This window comes from Callorhinus ursinus, unplaced genomic scaffold (assembly GCF_003265705.2).
Source record: "Callorhinus ursinus isolate GAN/ISIS: 27379988/994484 unplaced genomic scaffold, GSC_fseal_2.0 scaffold10, whole genome shotgun sequence".
NCBI lineage: Eukaryota > Metazoa > Chordata > Mammalia > Carnivora > Otariidae > Callorhinus > Callorhinus ursinus.
Genome location: NW_027397072.1, coordinates 72,644,259 through 72,661,522, shown reverse-complemented (window position 1 = coordinate 72,661,522; position 17,264 = coordinate 72,644,259). Strand labels below are relative to the sequence as shown.

The 17,264-nt window shown below is 39.2% G+C and overlaps 2 protein-coding genes across 3 annotated transcripts in view; one reads left to right on the top strand and one right to left on the bottom strand.

Moving 5' to 3' along the window:
* MSH6 (mutS homolog 6) overlaps positions 1–14,826 on the top strand; it is a 22,384-nt gene extending 7,558 nt beyond the window's left edge. For both annotated transcript variants that reach the window (XM_025868867.2, XM_073897751.1), the window contains exons 2-10: positions 3,980–4,179; positions 6,736–6,905; positions 8,284–10,828; positions 11,875–12,149; positions 13,110–13,227; positions 13,521–13,610; positions 14,075–14,229; positions 14,334–14,533; positions 14,656–14,826. In XM_025868867.2, the coding sequence (XP_025724652.1) occupies positions 3,980–4,179; positions 6,736–6,905; positions 8,284–10,828; positions 11,875–12,149; positions 13,110–13,227; positions 13,521–13,610; positions 14,075–14,229; positions 14,334–14,533; positions 14,656–14,737 (3,835 nt within the window). In that variant the 3' untranslated portion in view covers positions 14,738–14,826. The remainder of the gene's footprint in view (positions 1–3,979; positions 4,180–6,735; positions 6,906–8,283; positions 10,829–11,874; positions 12,150–13,109; positions 13,228–13,520; positions 13,611–14,074; positions 14,230–14,333; positions 14,534–14,655) is intronic.
* Positions 14,793–17,264, bottom strand: part of FBXO11 (F-box protein 11) — an 84,663-nt gene continuing 82,191 nt past the window's right edge. Inside the window, exons 21-23 of the mRNA XM_025868869.2 lie at positions 16,978–17,086; positions 16,211–16,309; positions 14,793–16,112 (exon numbers count right to left, since the gene is read on the bottom strand). Coding sequence (XP_025724654.1) covers positions 15,983–16,112; positions 16,211–16,309; positions 16,978–17,086 — 338 coding nt within the window. The 3' untranslated portion in view covers positions 14,793–15,982. The remainder of the gene's footprint in view (positions 16,113–16,210; positions 16,310–16,977; positions 17,087–17,264) is intronic.

Genomic DNA, 17,264 nt, shown 5'->3' with positions numbered 1-17,264 from the left:
CCCGGGACTCCAGGATCATGACCTGAGCCGAAGGCAGTCGCTTAACCAACTGAGCCACCCAGGCGCCCCTGGACCAGAATTTTTAAAGTGTCCACTTTTAGCGTTAGAGGAATAGTGCTTATTACTAAGTTTTTTAGTCTTTGAGTTATATAATGTACTGGCAGTTGCTAACATCAGAAAAGTTAGGTTATGTGTAAGATTCTGTAAGTGTAAGATTATACTTAGGGTAAGGTGATGTTGAAAAACAGTTCGAAAAGTTCATTTTAACTTTACAGATAAGGAATTTACTTCAAAACTGTTAATTGGTTGTAATTAGCTTTTTTTTTTTTTTTAACGATGTTATTTATTTGACAGAGAGAGACACAGCCAGAGAGGGAACACAAGCAGGGGGAGTGGGGGAGGGAGAAAGGAAGCCTGATGGTGGGGCTCAATCCCAGGACCCTGGCATCATGACCTGAGCCGAAGGCAGATGCTTAACGACTGAGCCACCCAGGCGCCCCGATTGTAATTAGCTTTTACACGTTTTTTTCTCTAGTGAGTATGTACATTTGCCTTGCAAAATAAATTTATTTATTTATTTATTTATTTTTTTTTTTTAAAGATTTTATTTATTTATTTGAGAGAGAGAGCACATGAGAGAGGGGAGGGTCAGAGGGAGAAGCAGACTCCCCGCCAAGCAGGGAACCTGATGCGGGACTCGATCCCGGGACTCCAGGATCATGACCCGAGCTGAAGGCAGTTGCTTAACCAATTGAGCCACCCAGGTGCCCGCAAAATAAATTTAAAGATACTAAATTTTTAAATTGGTTGCTTAGAATTTTTGAGACCTTTGAACACTGTATAGTTCGTTTTGCAATTTGTACTACATTTGTACAAGTGGGAGTTTTAAGGTAACAGTATTCTTAGCTCAAGTTATTTCCTTTGGGATAAAACTAGAATGAATTTATTCATGTTAAAACAGCAATATTTTATTATATAGTAAGTTTAGGTATAAAGCTAAAAAAAGTTTTCCCCATGTCTTCTGGGTCTCAGTCAGAAACTTGAGTTACTCTTAATTAAGGATAGAAAGGAACTTTCAGGAGGCAGGCATGGCCATCTCACTTTTTTGCTCATGAAATTTGGTCTAGGGGCGTCTGGTGGCTCGTTCTTAAGCGTCTGCCTTCAGCTCAGGTCATGATCCCAGGGTCCTAGGATCAAGCCCTGCATCTGGCTCCCTGCTCAGTGGGGAGTTTGCTTCACCCTCCGCCACTCCCCTGCTCATGTTTACTTTCTCTCAAATAAATAAATTCTTCAAAAAATTTTTTTTGACCTAGTCATATAGTTTCTCTGGGAGCCTCCAAGACAACTGAGATTCCTGCGAGTGCTCTGTTGCCTCGTACCAGGCAAAATAGAATTCCGCTGGATTTGAGGCATCCTGCTCCTTTGAACTTCAAATGTATCACCAAGATGTACATTCTTGCCAGTCTCTTATGCACTAACTCCATTCTCCATTGTTGAGAATATGTAACTTTTATAAGACATGTATGTAATAAAACAGTTGGTGGCCAGTTCAGCACTTAGTCCTTCCCTCCATAACTCCGTTCACAAAGGCAAGAAAAATAGTCATCTTTAATTTTACAAACCAAGAACACTTTGTAAACCTCACCCCATACTGGTCAGGCTCAGGGCTCATCCCCATATATATAATAAATTCAATACATAGGGAAGGGACTGCCTCAAACTAGCCAGATGGGGTTCAGGCTTTGCTACGTACACACCAAAATGTTAGCTGAGTCTCTTTTAAGGGATTTAGTTGCCTTTAAGAAGGGCAGCCAGGGGGCACCTGGGTGACTCAGTCGGTTAAACGTCTGCCGGCAGCTCAGGTCATGATCCCCAGGGACCAAGCCCCAAGTTGGGCTCCCTGCTCAGCGGGGAGCCTGCTTCTCCCTCCCTTTCCTTCTGTGCCCCCCCCCCCCCGCTCAGTGTGCATTCTCTCTTTCTCTCTCATAAATAAAATCTGTAAAAAAAAAATAAAGGGCAGCCAGGCTTGACAGGTATTTCTACTGATCCCCCCTTTCAGAAAAATCTGCTTTGAAGCCTAACGTCTCAAGACTATACAGCCAGAAAAACGCTTCCTGAGGGGGTACGTGTTCGTTGAAATAACATGTACTTACTCTGTTTGGCCAGTCTTCTAAAAATTACGGTCAGGGTTCAGACTCCGAACTGATAGTGTCTTTAGGGAGACAAGTTATTTCCCTCCTTTAGCAGCAGAAAAAGAGTACAGTTGTAGGGTAGTCTCAGGTACTTCCGTACGAAGAAAGCTTGTGGTTTTCTGATACTTGAGATAGGCTTTTTGTGGTTAAGTGGCTACTTGGCCAAGAGTTAAGAGAAAGACGGCTTGACAGTAGGGAGGCTTGTAGACCATTCTGCACAGCTGTCAGGGTCTTTGTCTCCTGTTAGTGGGTATGTTGGCAAGAAGGAAGGGCTTAAGGTAGAAATTTGAATTGTATGGACAGAGCTTCCTGTTTGAAGATAAACTGTGTGGTGAGCTTGATGGCAATATTTATGGATTTGTGCTCGTGCAGGTTGGTGTAGATTTCTGTAAGAGTGCACTGCACGTACCATAAAGGCCCTTGAGGAAAGCTCCAGCCGAAGTCATGCTGTAGTTTTTCTTTTCTAATTGTCTAGCCTAGGGGTTTCCATATTCACATTTTTCAAGACAGGAATACTTTAACTTCATGATTGGGTCTGAATAAGGTCGCCCCAGTGTACTGATGCAAGCTATTCTAAAATATTTTTGTTTGTAATGTACTTACTTTACTTTTGCAGTTATTTAATGAAAACCTTTAAGCAAGTTTAGAAAATCTTGGTATAGAGTACTTGAGCAGAATTTATTAGCTGTTGTGGAATCTCCATCACTGAGGGACTCTGCTGTAGTCTTTAATTTTTACTTTTTTTTTTAAGTTTTATTTTTTTGAGAGAGAGCGTGTGTGCACGAAGCAGGGTGGGGCAGGGGAAGAGGGAGAGAGAGAATCTCAAGCAGGCTCCACGTCCAGTGCTGCGCCCAACCAGGGCTCAAGTCTCCTGACCCTGAGATCAGGACCAGGACGTGAGCTGAAATCAAGAGCCGGATGCCTAGCCTTCGGAGCCACCCAAGCGCTCCTATTGTTTGAATTTTAATTCCGGTTAGCTAACATACAGTGTTTTATTAGTTTTAGGTGTACATCTGCTGTAGTCTTTTCAGCTCGATTCTTCTTCCTCTCCCTCTACCCTCTCCTTTCCCTTTCTCAGGAAATCTTCAGGACCAAATTAATTTTCACGAAGACTGAATCTTTGTTTTTGATTCTGGAGGCATACTCGTTATTTTTGGGCATGTTAGGCAGTTCTCTGTTTACTTTTTCCCTAAAACTAGATTCTTAGGGGTGGGAGTTAGTAGTGTGCTAGGTAGCTTGTGGAGTGTTAACTGGAAACAGATTCCAAGCAGAGTCTAATGAGGTAATATTTATTATCGTTAACAAATTACATAGTATGTTTGGTATTAATACCGTGGGTCAAGGTCCTGCTCCTGACACATACCATATTGTAGCATACAGGTGTGATACGTTATACTTTGGAGAGCATGTACAATGAGTCTGTGCCTATTCTACCAGAATTTGGCCATAGCTTATATAAACTTTGATTTTCTGAGAAACAGTTTCTCACTTTAATACCAGAATTCATTATATTTGTATTTGTCTTAATACGTTAAAAGTAAGCATTGTGATATTTGCTTATGTTTTTAAAAATGACTTGAACATCTGATTTTTTTAATTTTATTTTTTTGAACATCTGATTTAAAAAAATTAATTCTAGAATTTCTGTGCTTGAATATTAATTAATGCCAGAAGACTTCAGAGGAGTGTTAATGATACCTTCCTTGGAATTGCTTATTTGTAGGTAATTGCCTTTAATGCAGTTTAACCAAATATTAACCAAGTTATATATTTCCTTTTGGCAACAGTTCTTCTGACTTCTCACCAGGTGATTTGGTTTGGGCCAAGATGGAGGGTTACCCCTGGTGGCCTTGCCTGGTTTACAACCACCCTTTTGATGGAACATTCATCCGTGAGAAAGGGAAGTCTGTCCGAGTTCATGTACAGTTTTTTGATGACAGCCCAACAAGGGGCTGGGTTAGCAGAAGGCTATTAAAGCCATATACAGGTAAGAGAGTCCACTCTTCAGAGTGTGTGCGAGAGAGTGTAAAAGAGCAAGCACGCAACACATGAGCACAAGTGTCTGGGACTCCCATACACTGAAATTAAGTGTATTTTATGCCAATAAGTTGCAGGAGTGGCAGGGTGGATGCCTCCAGCATGGGAAAAAGATAAGATGCAGCTGGTCTTCAGCTGGTTTGTTGTGGAGTGGAATTTTTATTTCTGTCTTTTCAATTGACTTAATGGCAGTATCATGCCCGTAAGGGAAAATGTTTTCATGGTTAGATCTCATTTGGACGCAAATACCAAATTCAGGCATGGAAAGGGTAAATTAACAGTGCCCGATCTTCAGAGATCTAAGAAAAAGGCAGTGCGGTCAGGATATGTGGCAGATAGATCAGTGACACTGTCTAGGGTAGACGGAGATGCATGTTTACTTAGCCTTCAAAATCCTCACTTAGGAGCACATCTGAGTTGAGTTTCACATCAGACTTCTGGAACCATAACGTTCTTTTTCCAGGCCCAGCTTTTTTATGTCCTAGACGTCAGCAGTCCTGCCTGTGTAGCTTCACTTGGGCCTATCAGTTTCTTGCATTCTACAGTGCGTACACATTGTTTGCCAGGTTCACTGCCTGTATACACTTGGGCATGAATAAGTCCTTATCCGTTATCCTCAGATTCTCCAGGCTAGGGTGCTGTTGAACTCAGTGTTTTGGAATCAGAATAAGGGTCAATTTCCCAGGAATCTCTGGGAATCCTGCCTTTTGGTCATAGCGTCATCCTGCAGGGCGAGGAGGGTACACTGAAGAAAGTTCAGTCTGCACGCAAATCTGACCTGCAGGATGGAAAGAGAATCTGGAAATTTTGGTTCTGTCTTCTGCACTAATTTGCTGTATAATCTTGGCCAAAAAAGTAACTCAGATACTGCTTATTCATATGTAAAGTGAGAGTTGAACCAGGTAACAAGGTCTTTTTCTAGGACTAATTTTGAGATTCCTTTTTTTTTTTTTTTAAGAGATAGCACGCTAGTGCGTGGGGCGGGGGTGGGAAGAATCTTAAGCTCAGGGCTCCATCTCCAGACCCTGAGATCTTGACCCTGAGCCACAATCAAGAGTCGGATGCTTAACTCATTGAGCCACCGAGGCATGCCAAGTTTTGAGATTCTAAACAAAGCTTTGGCAACGTGACTTTAATTTAAAAATACCCAAAAAAGTGTACATTTATGTTGTCATTATTTTGTAGAGGCACACCCGTTGTGTACCACCTTTGCCCTTTCAATTTCCAAATGGTTGCAGTAGCATGGATGAAGATAAAGTAGGTTTTTAATTCTTTTTGGAGGGGGGAGGTCCTTAAAATTGGAAAGCATTTCGCATCAGGGATTTTCTGGGGAATGATGAGGTCATTAGATAGGTGGGGGGTGCGTGCAGCTGCAAACAGGCACTTGAGGAAGTTAGGAGCCACCCTCCAATGGATGATTGTTGCAATTTCGTAGTGTTGGTGCAGCTCTTTAGAAAAATGGGAAATTGAACCTTTATTTTAGGCAGCCCATTAAGTTGCTAATGTAATGGCACGTTAGGATGTCCCATTAGTTTTAGTATACAGTAGAAAGAAGAAAATAATGTAATGTTAGGATCTGTTAAATTTAGACAAGTTCAGGTTTGTTTTCCAATTATATTTAGTCAGAAGAAAACAAAGACATTGTTAGTTAGGCCTCTGCCATTAGACTTGTAATCATCTGCATCTAATCTTTTGCTCAGAGGATAGGAGTGTCATTTAAAAAATTACAGCTCTTGGGGCACCTGGGTGGCTCAGTCAGTTGAGCGTCTGACTCTTCGTTTTGGCTCAGGTCCTGATCTTGGGGTCCTGAGATGGAGCCCCACGTTCCACTCAGTGGTGAGTCTGCTTGAGATTCTCTCTCCTCACCTTCTGCCCCTCCCCCCACTTGCAGGCGTGCTCTCTCTCAAAATCTTTTAAAAAAATAATTATTCTGAAAGGAATAAAGGAAGAGTTTTACCTAAAAACAAAACAATTTGATTTCAACCTAAAAAAAAAAAAACCATTCAAAGTTTGAACTGGGTTACCCTTCCAAAATGTTAGTATCCTTACTAGTAGGGTTTTGTTTTTAGTATACTCTATTTAATTACCTTGGCGATAAACTTAGTATCATAGCTTCATTTAACTGACAGTGTAGCTTTTGCCTTCCTGAAGTAATTTTTTTGTACAAAGGGTCTCAAAACCCTTTTACATCTCCTGCTTCACCTGAAGAGGGGTGCCTTATCTATTTAGGGCCACAGTCCCAAGTGATTAGAAGAGATGAAGTAGTCCTGGGTGACCCAATAGTTAAGGCAACTTCAAGGAGGTAAAATAGGTAATTTAAGTTACTGTAGGCTTTATTGATTTATTATCAATCAAACATAATGGGATGTTAAAAACTGTACTTGATTCTTCTCATTCTTGTCCATTACTACAGGTGTTAGACATTGAGCCCATTCCCTAGCTAACAGTTCTTATTTATAAGTGAGTAAGATTTGCTTAATAAGAAATATAAATCTAAATTTTTTAGGTTCAAAATCGAAGGAAGTGCAAAAAGGAGGTCATTTTTACAGTTCAAAGCCTGAAATACTCAGAGCAATGCAACGTGCAGATGAAGCCTTGAATAAAGACAAGATTGAGAGGCTTGAATTGGCAGTGTGTGATGAGCCCTCAGAACCAGAGGAAGAAGAAGAGATGGAGGTGGGATATTGTTCAACAGTCCGTTGTTAATTATGTTGGGAAAGTGATGGAAAAGGGGGGGTATTAAAGTGATATTCTCGTTTTATTTATATATATATTTATATATATATATTTATATATGTATACACACACACAACACTTTAACACTCATACACATCTTTTATCTTTTATTTGTGAGAGAGTGTGAGCATGAGGAGGGGCAGAGGGAGAGGGAGAAGAGGGGAGAGAATCTTAAACAGGCTCCACACTCAGCGTGGAGCCCAATGGGGGGCTTGATCTCACAGCCGAGATCACCACCTGAGCCAAAATCAAGAGTCTGGATGCTTAACAGACTGAGCTACCCAGGTACCCCAGATACTCCTACACATACTCCTACACTTCTGTAGGACTGTAGGTTGAGTTAGATTAGACTCTCGGCAGCCATTTTGCTTAAGTTCTCAAGCCTCAAGCCTGGTAGAAGACACATGCTGTAAGAGGTAGTACCATTTTGGTAACAAGTAACAAGGACAGTAAGGACATGGTGCTAAAATTGGTTTTGATGTCTGGCAGTAAGCCTCTCTCTGAGGATGTGGTCAAGCCCTGGAAATGAAATCCCTAATGCTCTCGATACTTTTTTTTTTGGTATTAATGGTCACTATTTGAGTGATTAAATCATTCTTCTCTAACAGATTAATGAACTATGTGCTTAAGAAATTCATTTATGACTAAGCCTGATTTTATGTTTTATTATAGGTAGGGAATAAACTAATGAGCATTTTAAGAGAAATGAAAGAAAAGATACTTTTAATCTTATTTTCGAGGTTGAGGCCAGGGGTCATAACACCAATTGAAAGCTTTAGAACTGGATGGTAATACAGAGATCATTTAGCCTCATGTAACTTCACATGTGTGGGAGATCCATGATAAGTGAATTGTGCCTTGTCCAAGAAGCTGCAGCTGGTTTGTGGAAGAGCAAAGACTAGAAACCCCCTATAGATTGCACTGCTTAAAATGGCAAACTTCATATGTCCCTCTGGAAGAGGAGAGATGACCTGGAAGACAGATCCAGGATAACAGAGGGAGATTTAAAGTTATTTCCACAGCTGACTGTTAATGAGGGTATCACCTGTACGTATTTGGGATGTATGGTCGCTAATGGCTTCAACACTATTGTACAGGATAAAACTGTCAGGAGAGAATCGCTTAATCCTATAGTGTGATGCTACTGAAATTGATACCTTTTTTTGGGAAATTCCTTAAGAAAGAATATAGTTTCTCGTTTCTGGAGCTGGGTTCTCCTGATACAGGATACTGCAGCATATTGAGAGATACTCCACAGCAGTACTTTAATTTTCCAGATTTTGTTTTATCTTTAAGTAACTCTTTCTTTGCCTGCCAGGTAGGTGCAACTTACTCATCAGGTAAGAGTGAAGAAGATAATGAAATTGAAAGTGAAGAGGAAATACGGCCTAAGGTCCAAGGATCTAGGCGAAGTAGCCGCCAAATAAAAAAACGAAGGGTCATATCAGACTCTGAGAGTGACATTGGCGGCTCTGATGTGGAATTCAAGCCAGATGCTAAGGAGGAAGGGAGTAGTGATGAAATAAGCAGTGGAGTGGGGGATAGTGACAGTGAAGGCCTGGACAGTCCTGTCAAAGTTGCTTCAAAGCGGAAGAAAATGGTGACTGGAAATGGTTCTCTCAAAAGGAAAAGTTCAAGGAAGGAAATGCCCTTGGCTACCAAACGATCAAGTGGTATTTCATCAGAAACCAAGAGTGCTTTGAATGCTTTCTCTGCCCCTCAAAATTCTGAATCTCAAGCCCACATTGGTGGAGGATGTGATGATAGTAGTCGCCCCACTATCTGGTATCATGAAACTTTAGAGTGGCTTAAGGAGGAAAAGAGAAGAGATCTACACAGGAGGCGACCTGATCACCCTGATTTTGATGTATCCACACTCTATGTTCCTGAGGATTTCCTTAATTCCTGTACTCCTGGGATGAGGAAGTGGTGGCAGATTAAGTCTCAGAACTTTGATCTTGTTATATTTTATAAGGTGGGGAAGTTTTATGAGCTGTACCACATGGATGCTCTTATTGGAGTCAACGAACTAGGTCTGGTATTCATGAAAGGCAACTGGGCTCATTCTGGTTTCCCTGAAATAGCATTTGGCCGATACTCTGATTCTCTGGTTCAGAAGGGCTATAAAGTAGCACGAGTGGAACAGACTGAGACCCCTGAAATGATGGAGGCACGGTGCCGGAAGATGGCACATATATCTAAGTATGACAGAGTGGTGAGGAGGGAGATCTGTAGAGTCATTACCAAGGGTACACAGACCTACAGTGTATTGGAAGGTGACCCCTCTGAGAACTATAGTAAGTATCTTCTTAGCCTCAAAGAAAAAGAGGAAGATTCTTCTGGCCACACTCGGGTGTATGGAGTATGCTTTGTTGATACCTCACTGGGAAAGTTTTTCATAGGTCAGTTTTCAGATGATCGCCATTGTTCCAGATTTAGGACTCTAGTGGCACACTATCCTCCAGTACAAGTCTTGTTTGAGAAAGGAAATCTCTCAACAGAAACTAAGATGATTCTGAAGGGTTCATTATCGTCCTCTCTCCAGGAAGGTCTGATACCAGGCTCCCAGTTTTGGGATGCAGCCAAAACTTTGAGAACTCTCCTTGAAGAAGGATATTTTAAGGAGAAGTTAAATGAGGACAGTGGGGTGATGTTACCCCAGGTGCTTAAAGGTATGACCTCAGAGTCTGATTCTCTTGGGTTGACACCAGGAGAGAAAAGTGAATTGGCCCTCTCCGCTCTAGGTGGTTGTGTCTTCTACCTCAAAAAATGCCTTATTGATCAAGAGCTTTTATCAATGGCTAATTTTGAAGAATACATTCCCTTGGATTCTGACATGGTCGGTGCTACAAGACCTGATGCTGTTTTTGCTAAAGCCAATCAACGAATGGTGCTAGATGCTGTGACATTAAGCAACTTGGAGATTTTCACGAATGGAACAAACGGTTCTACTGAAGGGACCCTGCTAGAAAAGATTGATACTTGCCATACTCCCTTTGGTAAGCGGCTTCTAAAGCAGTGGCTTTGTGCCCCACTCTGTAGCCCTTACGCTATCAACGATCGTCTAGATGCTATAGAAGACCTCATGGTTGTGCCTGACAAAATCTCTGACGTGGCAGACCTTCTGAAGAAGCTTCCAGACCTTGAAAGGCTGCTGAGTAAAATTCACAATGTTGGGTCTCCCCTGAAGAGCCAGAACCACCCAGATAGCAGGGCTATCATGTATGAAGAAACTACGTACAGCAAAAAAAAGATTATTGATTTTCTTTCTGCTCTAGAAGGATTCAAAGTAATATGTAAAATTATAGAGATTATGGAAGAAGTCGTTGACAACTTTAAGTCTAAAATCCTTAAGCAGGTCATTACTCTACAGACAAAAAATCCGGAGGGCCGTTTTCCAGATTTGACTATAGAACTGAACCGATGGGATACAGCCTTTGACCATGAGAAGGCTCGAAAGACTGGACTAATTACTCCCAAAGCAGGATTTGACTCTGATTATGACCAAGCTCTTGCTGACATAAGAGAAAATGAACAGAGCCTCCTGGAATACTTGGAGAAACAGCGCAGTCGAATTGGCTGTAGGACCATCGTCTACTGGGGGATCGGTAGGAACCGTTACCAGTTGGAAATTCCAGAGAATTTCATCACTCGTAATTTGCCAGAAGAATATGAGCTAAAATCTACCAAGAAGGGGTGTAAGCGATACTGGACCAAAACTATTGAGAAGAAGTTGGCTAATCTGATAAATGCTGAAGAACGGAGAGACGTATCATTGAAGGACTGCATGCGGCGACTGTTCTTTAACTTTGATAAAAATTATAAGGACTGGCAGTCTGCTGTTGAGTGCATCGCAGTATTGGGTAAGACTTTGAACAAACTTTGGTTAGTCCTTGTGTCCCAGTTACGCATTAAGATTTAAATCCATTGGACATTTGCCATTGAGGTATATCTCTAAACACAGCTAACAAGGTGTATATCTTGACGTGTATATACTTGCCTCCTCACTAGACAAAATTGCCTAGTTAGCGATTTAAGTTCACTTTTGGCCTTAAATTCAGTCTTGAATAATTGAATGAAAGATTGATAGGTTTTTAGTACCTTTATTTTTTTTTTAAAGCGGGGGTTTTATTTTGCTTTGTTTTTAAATTCGGGGCTTGAACCCTGAGATTAAGATGTGAGCTGAGATCAAGAGTACTACATTCCAGATGCTCAACTGACTGACCCACCCAGGCACCCCAGATTTTTAGTACCTTTAGTATTTGATAGTTTTTGATAATGTTTTTTTAAGCTTCTCTTTTTTGTTAGACTAAATTAAAACTGTCTTGGCACATCACTTTTTTCTTTTTTTCAGTTGATCTCTTTACATGCATATATTTCAAGATCTTAATCTTTTTTATCTTAGCCCAAATTATCACACTTTTTTCTTATAGTTGATTTCTAGAGCCCTGATTTATATATTTGTAATTTGGCAACCTTTTCAATTTCATAGTTTGCTTTTTCTTTAAATTTCCAACTTATTTGGAGCCTTTGCTGTTTTAGTTTGTTTTTTTTCCTGTGTTTTAAAAGTACAGTAACGATAGGTTACCCAAATTTGTAATAGAACTGTTCTGATCTGAATACAACTGTCCAGAATTGAATAGCACAATTATTCCTTAAACCAATACAACTTTGAACGGTTTGGTGGGTAATTTAAATCTTCCCTCAGCACAGGTGTTCAAAATTGGTGAATTTACTTTCTTCTTAAGATTCTTTTATATGTTTGCCTCTTAGGAAAAAACAGGTATAAAAGCAACTAGAATATACTGCCCTCCACTGAAAAAGTCTTTTTGAAAGACTTAATTAGTTGGATCTTTGCTTCTGAAGCAGCCTCAAAAATGAAGCCTCACTTTTACCCTCTCTTTAACAGATGTCTTATTGTGCCTGGCTAACTACAGTCGAGGGGGTGATGGCCCTATGTGTCGTCCAGTAATTCTGTTGCCAGAAGAAGGCACTCCTCCCTTCTTAGACCTTAGAGGATCACGTCATCCCTGCATTACGAAGACTTTTTTTGGAGATGACTTTATACCTAATGACATTCTAATAGGCTGTGAGGAAGAGGAGGAGGAGGAGGAAAATGGCAAAGCTTATTGTGTGCTTGTGACTGGACCTAACATGGGGGGCAAGTCCACGCTCATGAGACAGGTAAACTGAACCTTAAGGTGTTATACAAAGTCGTTTGTATACTTTAGGAATTATTACATATTTAGGCCACCCCTTCCCAAACAGCACATAAATTACATAGAATTCAGTCACCAGCATAATGGGAAGCAAAGGAAAAATGCTTTGTATTATAAAATTGAGAATTGTATTTACCTTTATCAGATATTTGTCTCATGTTATGGGGAGCATACATTGACTTGATTGGATTCATTTCCTCTGAAGGTAGATGTATTCATAATGAATGAGTATGTTGGAGGTTTGTTAATTAATAATGAATGAAAGTGTTGGAGGTTGGTTACTCAATTAGACTCGTGTGGGAATCCTTATAAAAGAACCATGACAGACTTGTTCAGGTAGGAGCGCAACTGAAATTCATGACCTCTAATAACTGTTGGAAACTGCTTCTGTCTTCTCTTTATACCAGGGGTTGGCCAGCCATTGAGCTAAACATATTTACATTTTTTAAAAGGTTATAGAAAGGAAAAAAAAAATGTGAGACATTGGACCCTTGACTAAAAATGTTTGCTGACCCCCCAGCTCTCCTGTATGATTAGGTTCACCATAAATTTGCTAACTAGCAGGAGTATAGTATACTCTGGGTTTCAATCCCATTTTCGTTTTTTAATATTACTTGGGAGAGCTTCACAAAAAAGTACAGAGGGGGTTCCATCATCCCAAATAGATGCATTTGGTCTGGAATTGGTTCTAGGCATCAGTGATTTTAAGATTCTATGTAGTCAGCCAGGGTTGAGAATCACTAATGCAGCGGGTTAAAAAAGTCACAGGCTCTGAGGTTTTAAGGCCAGTTAGGCCTTAAGCCTCTTGCTTTTCTAGGCTTCACTTTGCCTACTTTGTATTGTGAACAGTTTTTAAGAGTGCCTGACTCGTACATAATTGTTCTTATTTAGTATTAAAGCCCTTTCTTTCCTCCTTCCTTCACAGGCTGGCCTATTAGCTGTAATGGCCCAAACGGGTTGTTACATACCTGCTGAAGTGTGTAGACTCACACCAATTGATAGAGTATTTACTAGACTTGGTGCCTCCGACAGAATAATGTCAGGTGAGTCTTCTTTTTCACCTAAGGCTTTATTAGTGGACAGTTCATTTCTACATTTTGTATGATAAATATATGTGCCTTGAAATTAAATTTGTATGAGCCATTTAAATTCGATGTTTGATTTTTCTTGTGTTATGCGAAGTGGAGTGCTTTCAGGCATTTGAAAATATTCTTCCTTCAAGAATGGCATAATCTCTTAATGAGATGTAACCTTTGGTACTGGGTAGCTCATGATATGAACCCAAAAGATGAACATAACTATTTTAGGATAAAAGATCTTCTGTGTGTTTTTTTAGGTGAAAGTACGTTTTTTGTTGAATTGAGTGAAACTGCCAGTATACTTACACATGCAACAGCACATTCTCTGGTGCTTGTGGATGAATTAGGTAAGACATTACAATTTCCATTTAAAGGCTATTTTTAAAACTTTTATTCTTCTTGACAATGGTCGGACCTTTCTTTAAAAAAAGTTTGAATGCACTCACCTTTGTGCCATAGACCCATAGTGGGAGGTAAGAGATATCATGTGAAAACCTTTTAATTACTAAGGCTCTAAATTTTTTCATCGTATTAAACATCAGTGGTACCTGAAGAGTACTCTTTAAAAAAAGAAATGCAGGGGCGTCTGGCTGGCTCAGTCAGTAGAATGTGAGTCTCTTGATCTCTGGGTTTTAAGTTTGAGCCCCATGTTGGGTGTAGAGATTACTTAAAAATCTTTAAAAATGCAGATCTATTTAGCTAAACAGGGCCAATTATTTGGATGCACTAATTGAGGTTACCGTTTTATACTGTTTTCATTCCTTTTTGGTATAAGGCAGATATATAATTTATGCATATTTCACTTTTGTAGGAAGAGGTACTGCAACATTTGATGGAACAGCAATAGCAAACGCGGTTGTTAAAGAACTTGCTGAGAACATAAAGTGTCGTACATTGTTTTCTACCCACTACCATTCATTAGTAGAAGATTATTCCCAAAATGTTGCAGTGCGCCTGGGCCACATGGTATGTATAAATTACTTATTCAGAAGTTTAGATTTTTGAGGGAGTCAAGGCAGGTGGTACTTCCATTGCTAGCACATGAACAGAACATATTTTCCTTTTTTTAGGCATGCATGGTAGAAAATGAATGTGAGGATCCCAGCCAGGAGACTATTACCTTCCTCTATAAATTCATTAAGGGAGCTTGTCCTAAAAGCTATGGCTTTAATGCAGCAAGGCTTGCTAATCTTCCAGAGGAGGTTATTCAAAAGGGACACAGAAAAGCAAGAGAATTTGAGAAGATGACTCAATCACTGCGATTATTTCGGTAATTATACTTGGATATAATTTTGCCATACATGTGACCTTATTAAAACTGTAAAGGGGGGATGATTGATGCACTATGGATGAAAAGCATGAACTGAACTTTTTTTTTTTTTAAATTTTAAGGGAAGTTTGCCTGGCTAGTGAAAGGTCGACTATCGATGCTGAAGCTGTCCCTAAATTGCTGACTTTGATTAAGGAATTATAGACTACATTGGAAGCTTTGAGTTGGCTTTTGACAAAGGTGGTAAATTCAGACAACATTATGATCTAATAAACTTTATTTTTTAAAAATGACCATTTTTCCATTTTCTTTCTAGGAAATTAAACCCTTTTAATTCTTATCTACCTTCTACATAATGGTTATTGAATACTCCACAATATATTAAGTCTAGATGTTATGGTACATGCATACACTTTCAGGCTGTTTATACCCACTGTCACCAATACACATAAATGGGGGGAGCTATGAAACTGTATAGGGCTGTATATATACTTGTCTCAGCTTAATGCAGGAAATTGTTTTTAATTTCCAGCAGTTCGTCTAAACTGTTCAAAAAAAAACTATGAACAGAGTTCAAATACAGGACTGTTTTGAAGAGACTTTCTAAAGTGTACTTTAAAACATAGTAGTTTTTACCTTTCACAAAACTGAGTTACAAGAATACTTTTTGTTTTACAGTGCATCCCTTCCTAGGAAGTCTCATTAAAACACTCACTTTTTCTAGGGGTGATTTTGAATGCTGCACAGGGAAGGGAAGGAAATAATAGTCTTAACTTTTCTTAAAGGATACCAGAAACATTGCTGGATATAATTTAAGATTAGTGTTTTCTCTTTCATAGAAAGAACGTACATACTGGGACATGAGTACAGTTACAGCAAGTCTAGGTGTGCTAACAAAACAGGGCACATTCAAGTACAAGAAGATTTGCTTGAAATTAAAAACAAACTACATGAGATTAAAGCATTAAAATCATATTTCTCAATCTGAATACATGTTAAAAAAAATCAAAAGAAACGCAGAAGTGCTAGCTCACATTTTTACCATATTACAAAAGCAATTGGTACCCATGTCCATAAAGGCAGCAACAAAGCTGCTTGTCTATTGAAGAGTACTACTGCAAATTGGACTGCATTCAATGCTAGTTGTAAAAACACCAGCTTTTTTTCAGAAGTTGGTATCTGTACAAAATTGCAGCTTATTTCTTCACTTCTGTCCCTTCAAAAGTCTTTACACAGTAATGCTAAAACACCCAGCTTTGAGATCCTGAGTCAATATATTGCCACTTTCTTTTTGGTAGCTTGAGCTTCATAGTGTCAACTGACCTCGTGTATCCATTTTTAATACAGTCTCTTCCTGTAGCATGGGCAAATATTTTAAATCTTCTTCCAAAAAAAATGTTTTAAGTTATGATGTTAGAATGGCAGGACTTTTTCTTTAGGGAAGGAAATTCAGTTGTGCTGCAATGTATTAGATTCTATAGGTGGAGCAGAGTCATATAGTGTATCTGTATCGTGTGTAGGCTCACCAGCTAATGTACAAGGATTAGACAGTGTTCCAGCACCACAGTCACAGAAAAACCTAAAGCAAAATGAAAACCCAAAAATTAGGAAAGTGGCCAGGGGGGGTGGGTGGGTGGGAAATAAGTGGGTAATAGAGCAAACAAGTGTGCTACATACCTATCATGTCTAATAAATTCTACATCATGTCCCTGATGGCACTTCTTAATGCAGTTCACACATATGGCATTTCGATCTGTGGTGTTACAAGTGTGACATCTAAAAAGCAAAAGCTTATGTTAACTTTTCTTGAAATTTATTTCCTCAACATTTTCATTTTACCCTATGACCTATGGCTTAAAAGAGGACCAAAACCAAAATTTTTGTGGCTCCAGCCCAGGTTAATTTCTGCAAAAGGACTTTAATGTAATACAAAGTAATAAGTGAATCTTCTGTGTCAGAGAAAAATGATTTGCAAATTGTAGATGTAATATAAAAGTAATAAGTGAATCTTCTGTGTCTTCTGAGAAAAACAGATGATTTGCAAATTGTAGAAGGCAGCTGAAACTTTCATTTAAAAAAAATTTAACCTGGGGGCAGGGTGGGAAGGGAGTCAAAAACGTCTCAGTGACTGGGGCATTTGGGACACTTAATTATAGCTTTACTTTGAAACTCCTAGGCAAAAGCATTGTGATGATAGCAAGAGTTGCTGCGGTATACTTTTCCATATTTATGGTCCCAAAAACAATCAAGTAGACTGATCACAGAACTTAATGTGGACAAATATAAAATTCTCAATTATATTCTCTTTCCTTGGTAAATTTCCAAATACCCAATTTTCTCTAGCTTACATTTAAGAGAAAAATCTAGAAATGTACCTTGCCAGTTTAGAAAAGAAAATCACTACCTCCCCCTTTTCAAGACTCACAAGTAATTTAGAAATATACCTGTAGAAATCATGCATGGGATAGCTGGTATAACTTGATATTTTATATAAACATTGGCCTCTACTAACAGCCTTTTCTATGGCGTCTTGATTGTTCATTATTTTGTTATCTGTAATAAAAGAAAAAAATAAGTAAAATTCTAGAGGACAAAGACTTAAGATAAAAATATAATCTCACTTTTTTAAGACCTTTAAAGGAGGCTAACCAATTAAATAAAAAAATCAGCTTAAAATAGAAATGGATTTTCCTTTTGTAAGATACTCCCAACTGTTTAGAACAAGTTAAAG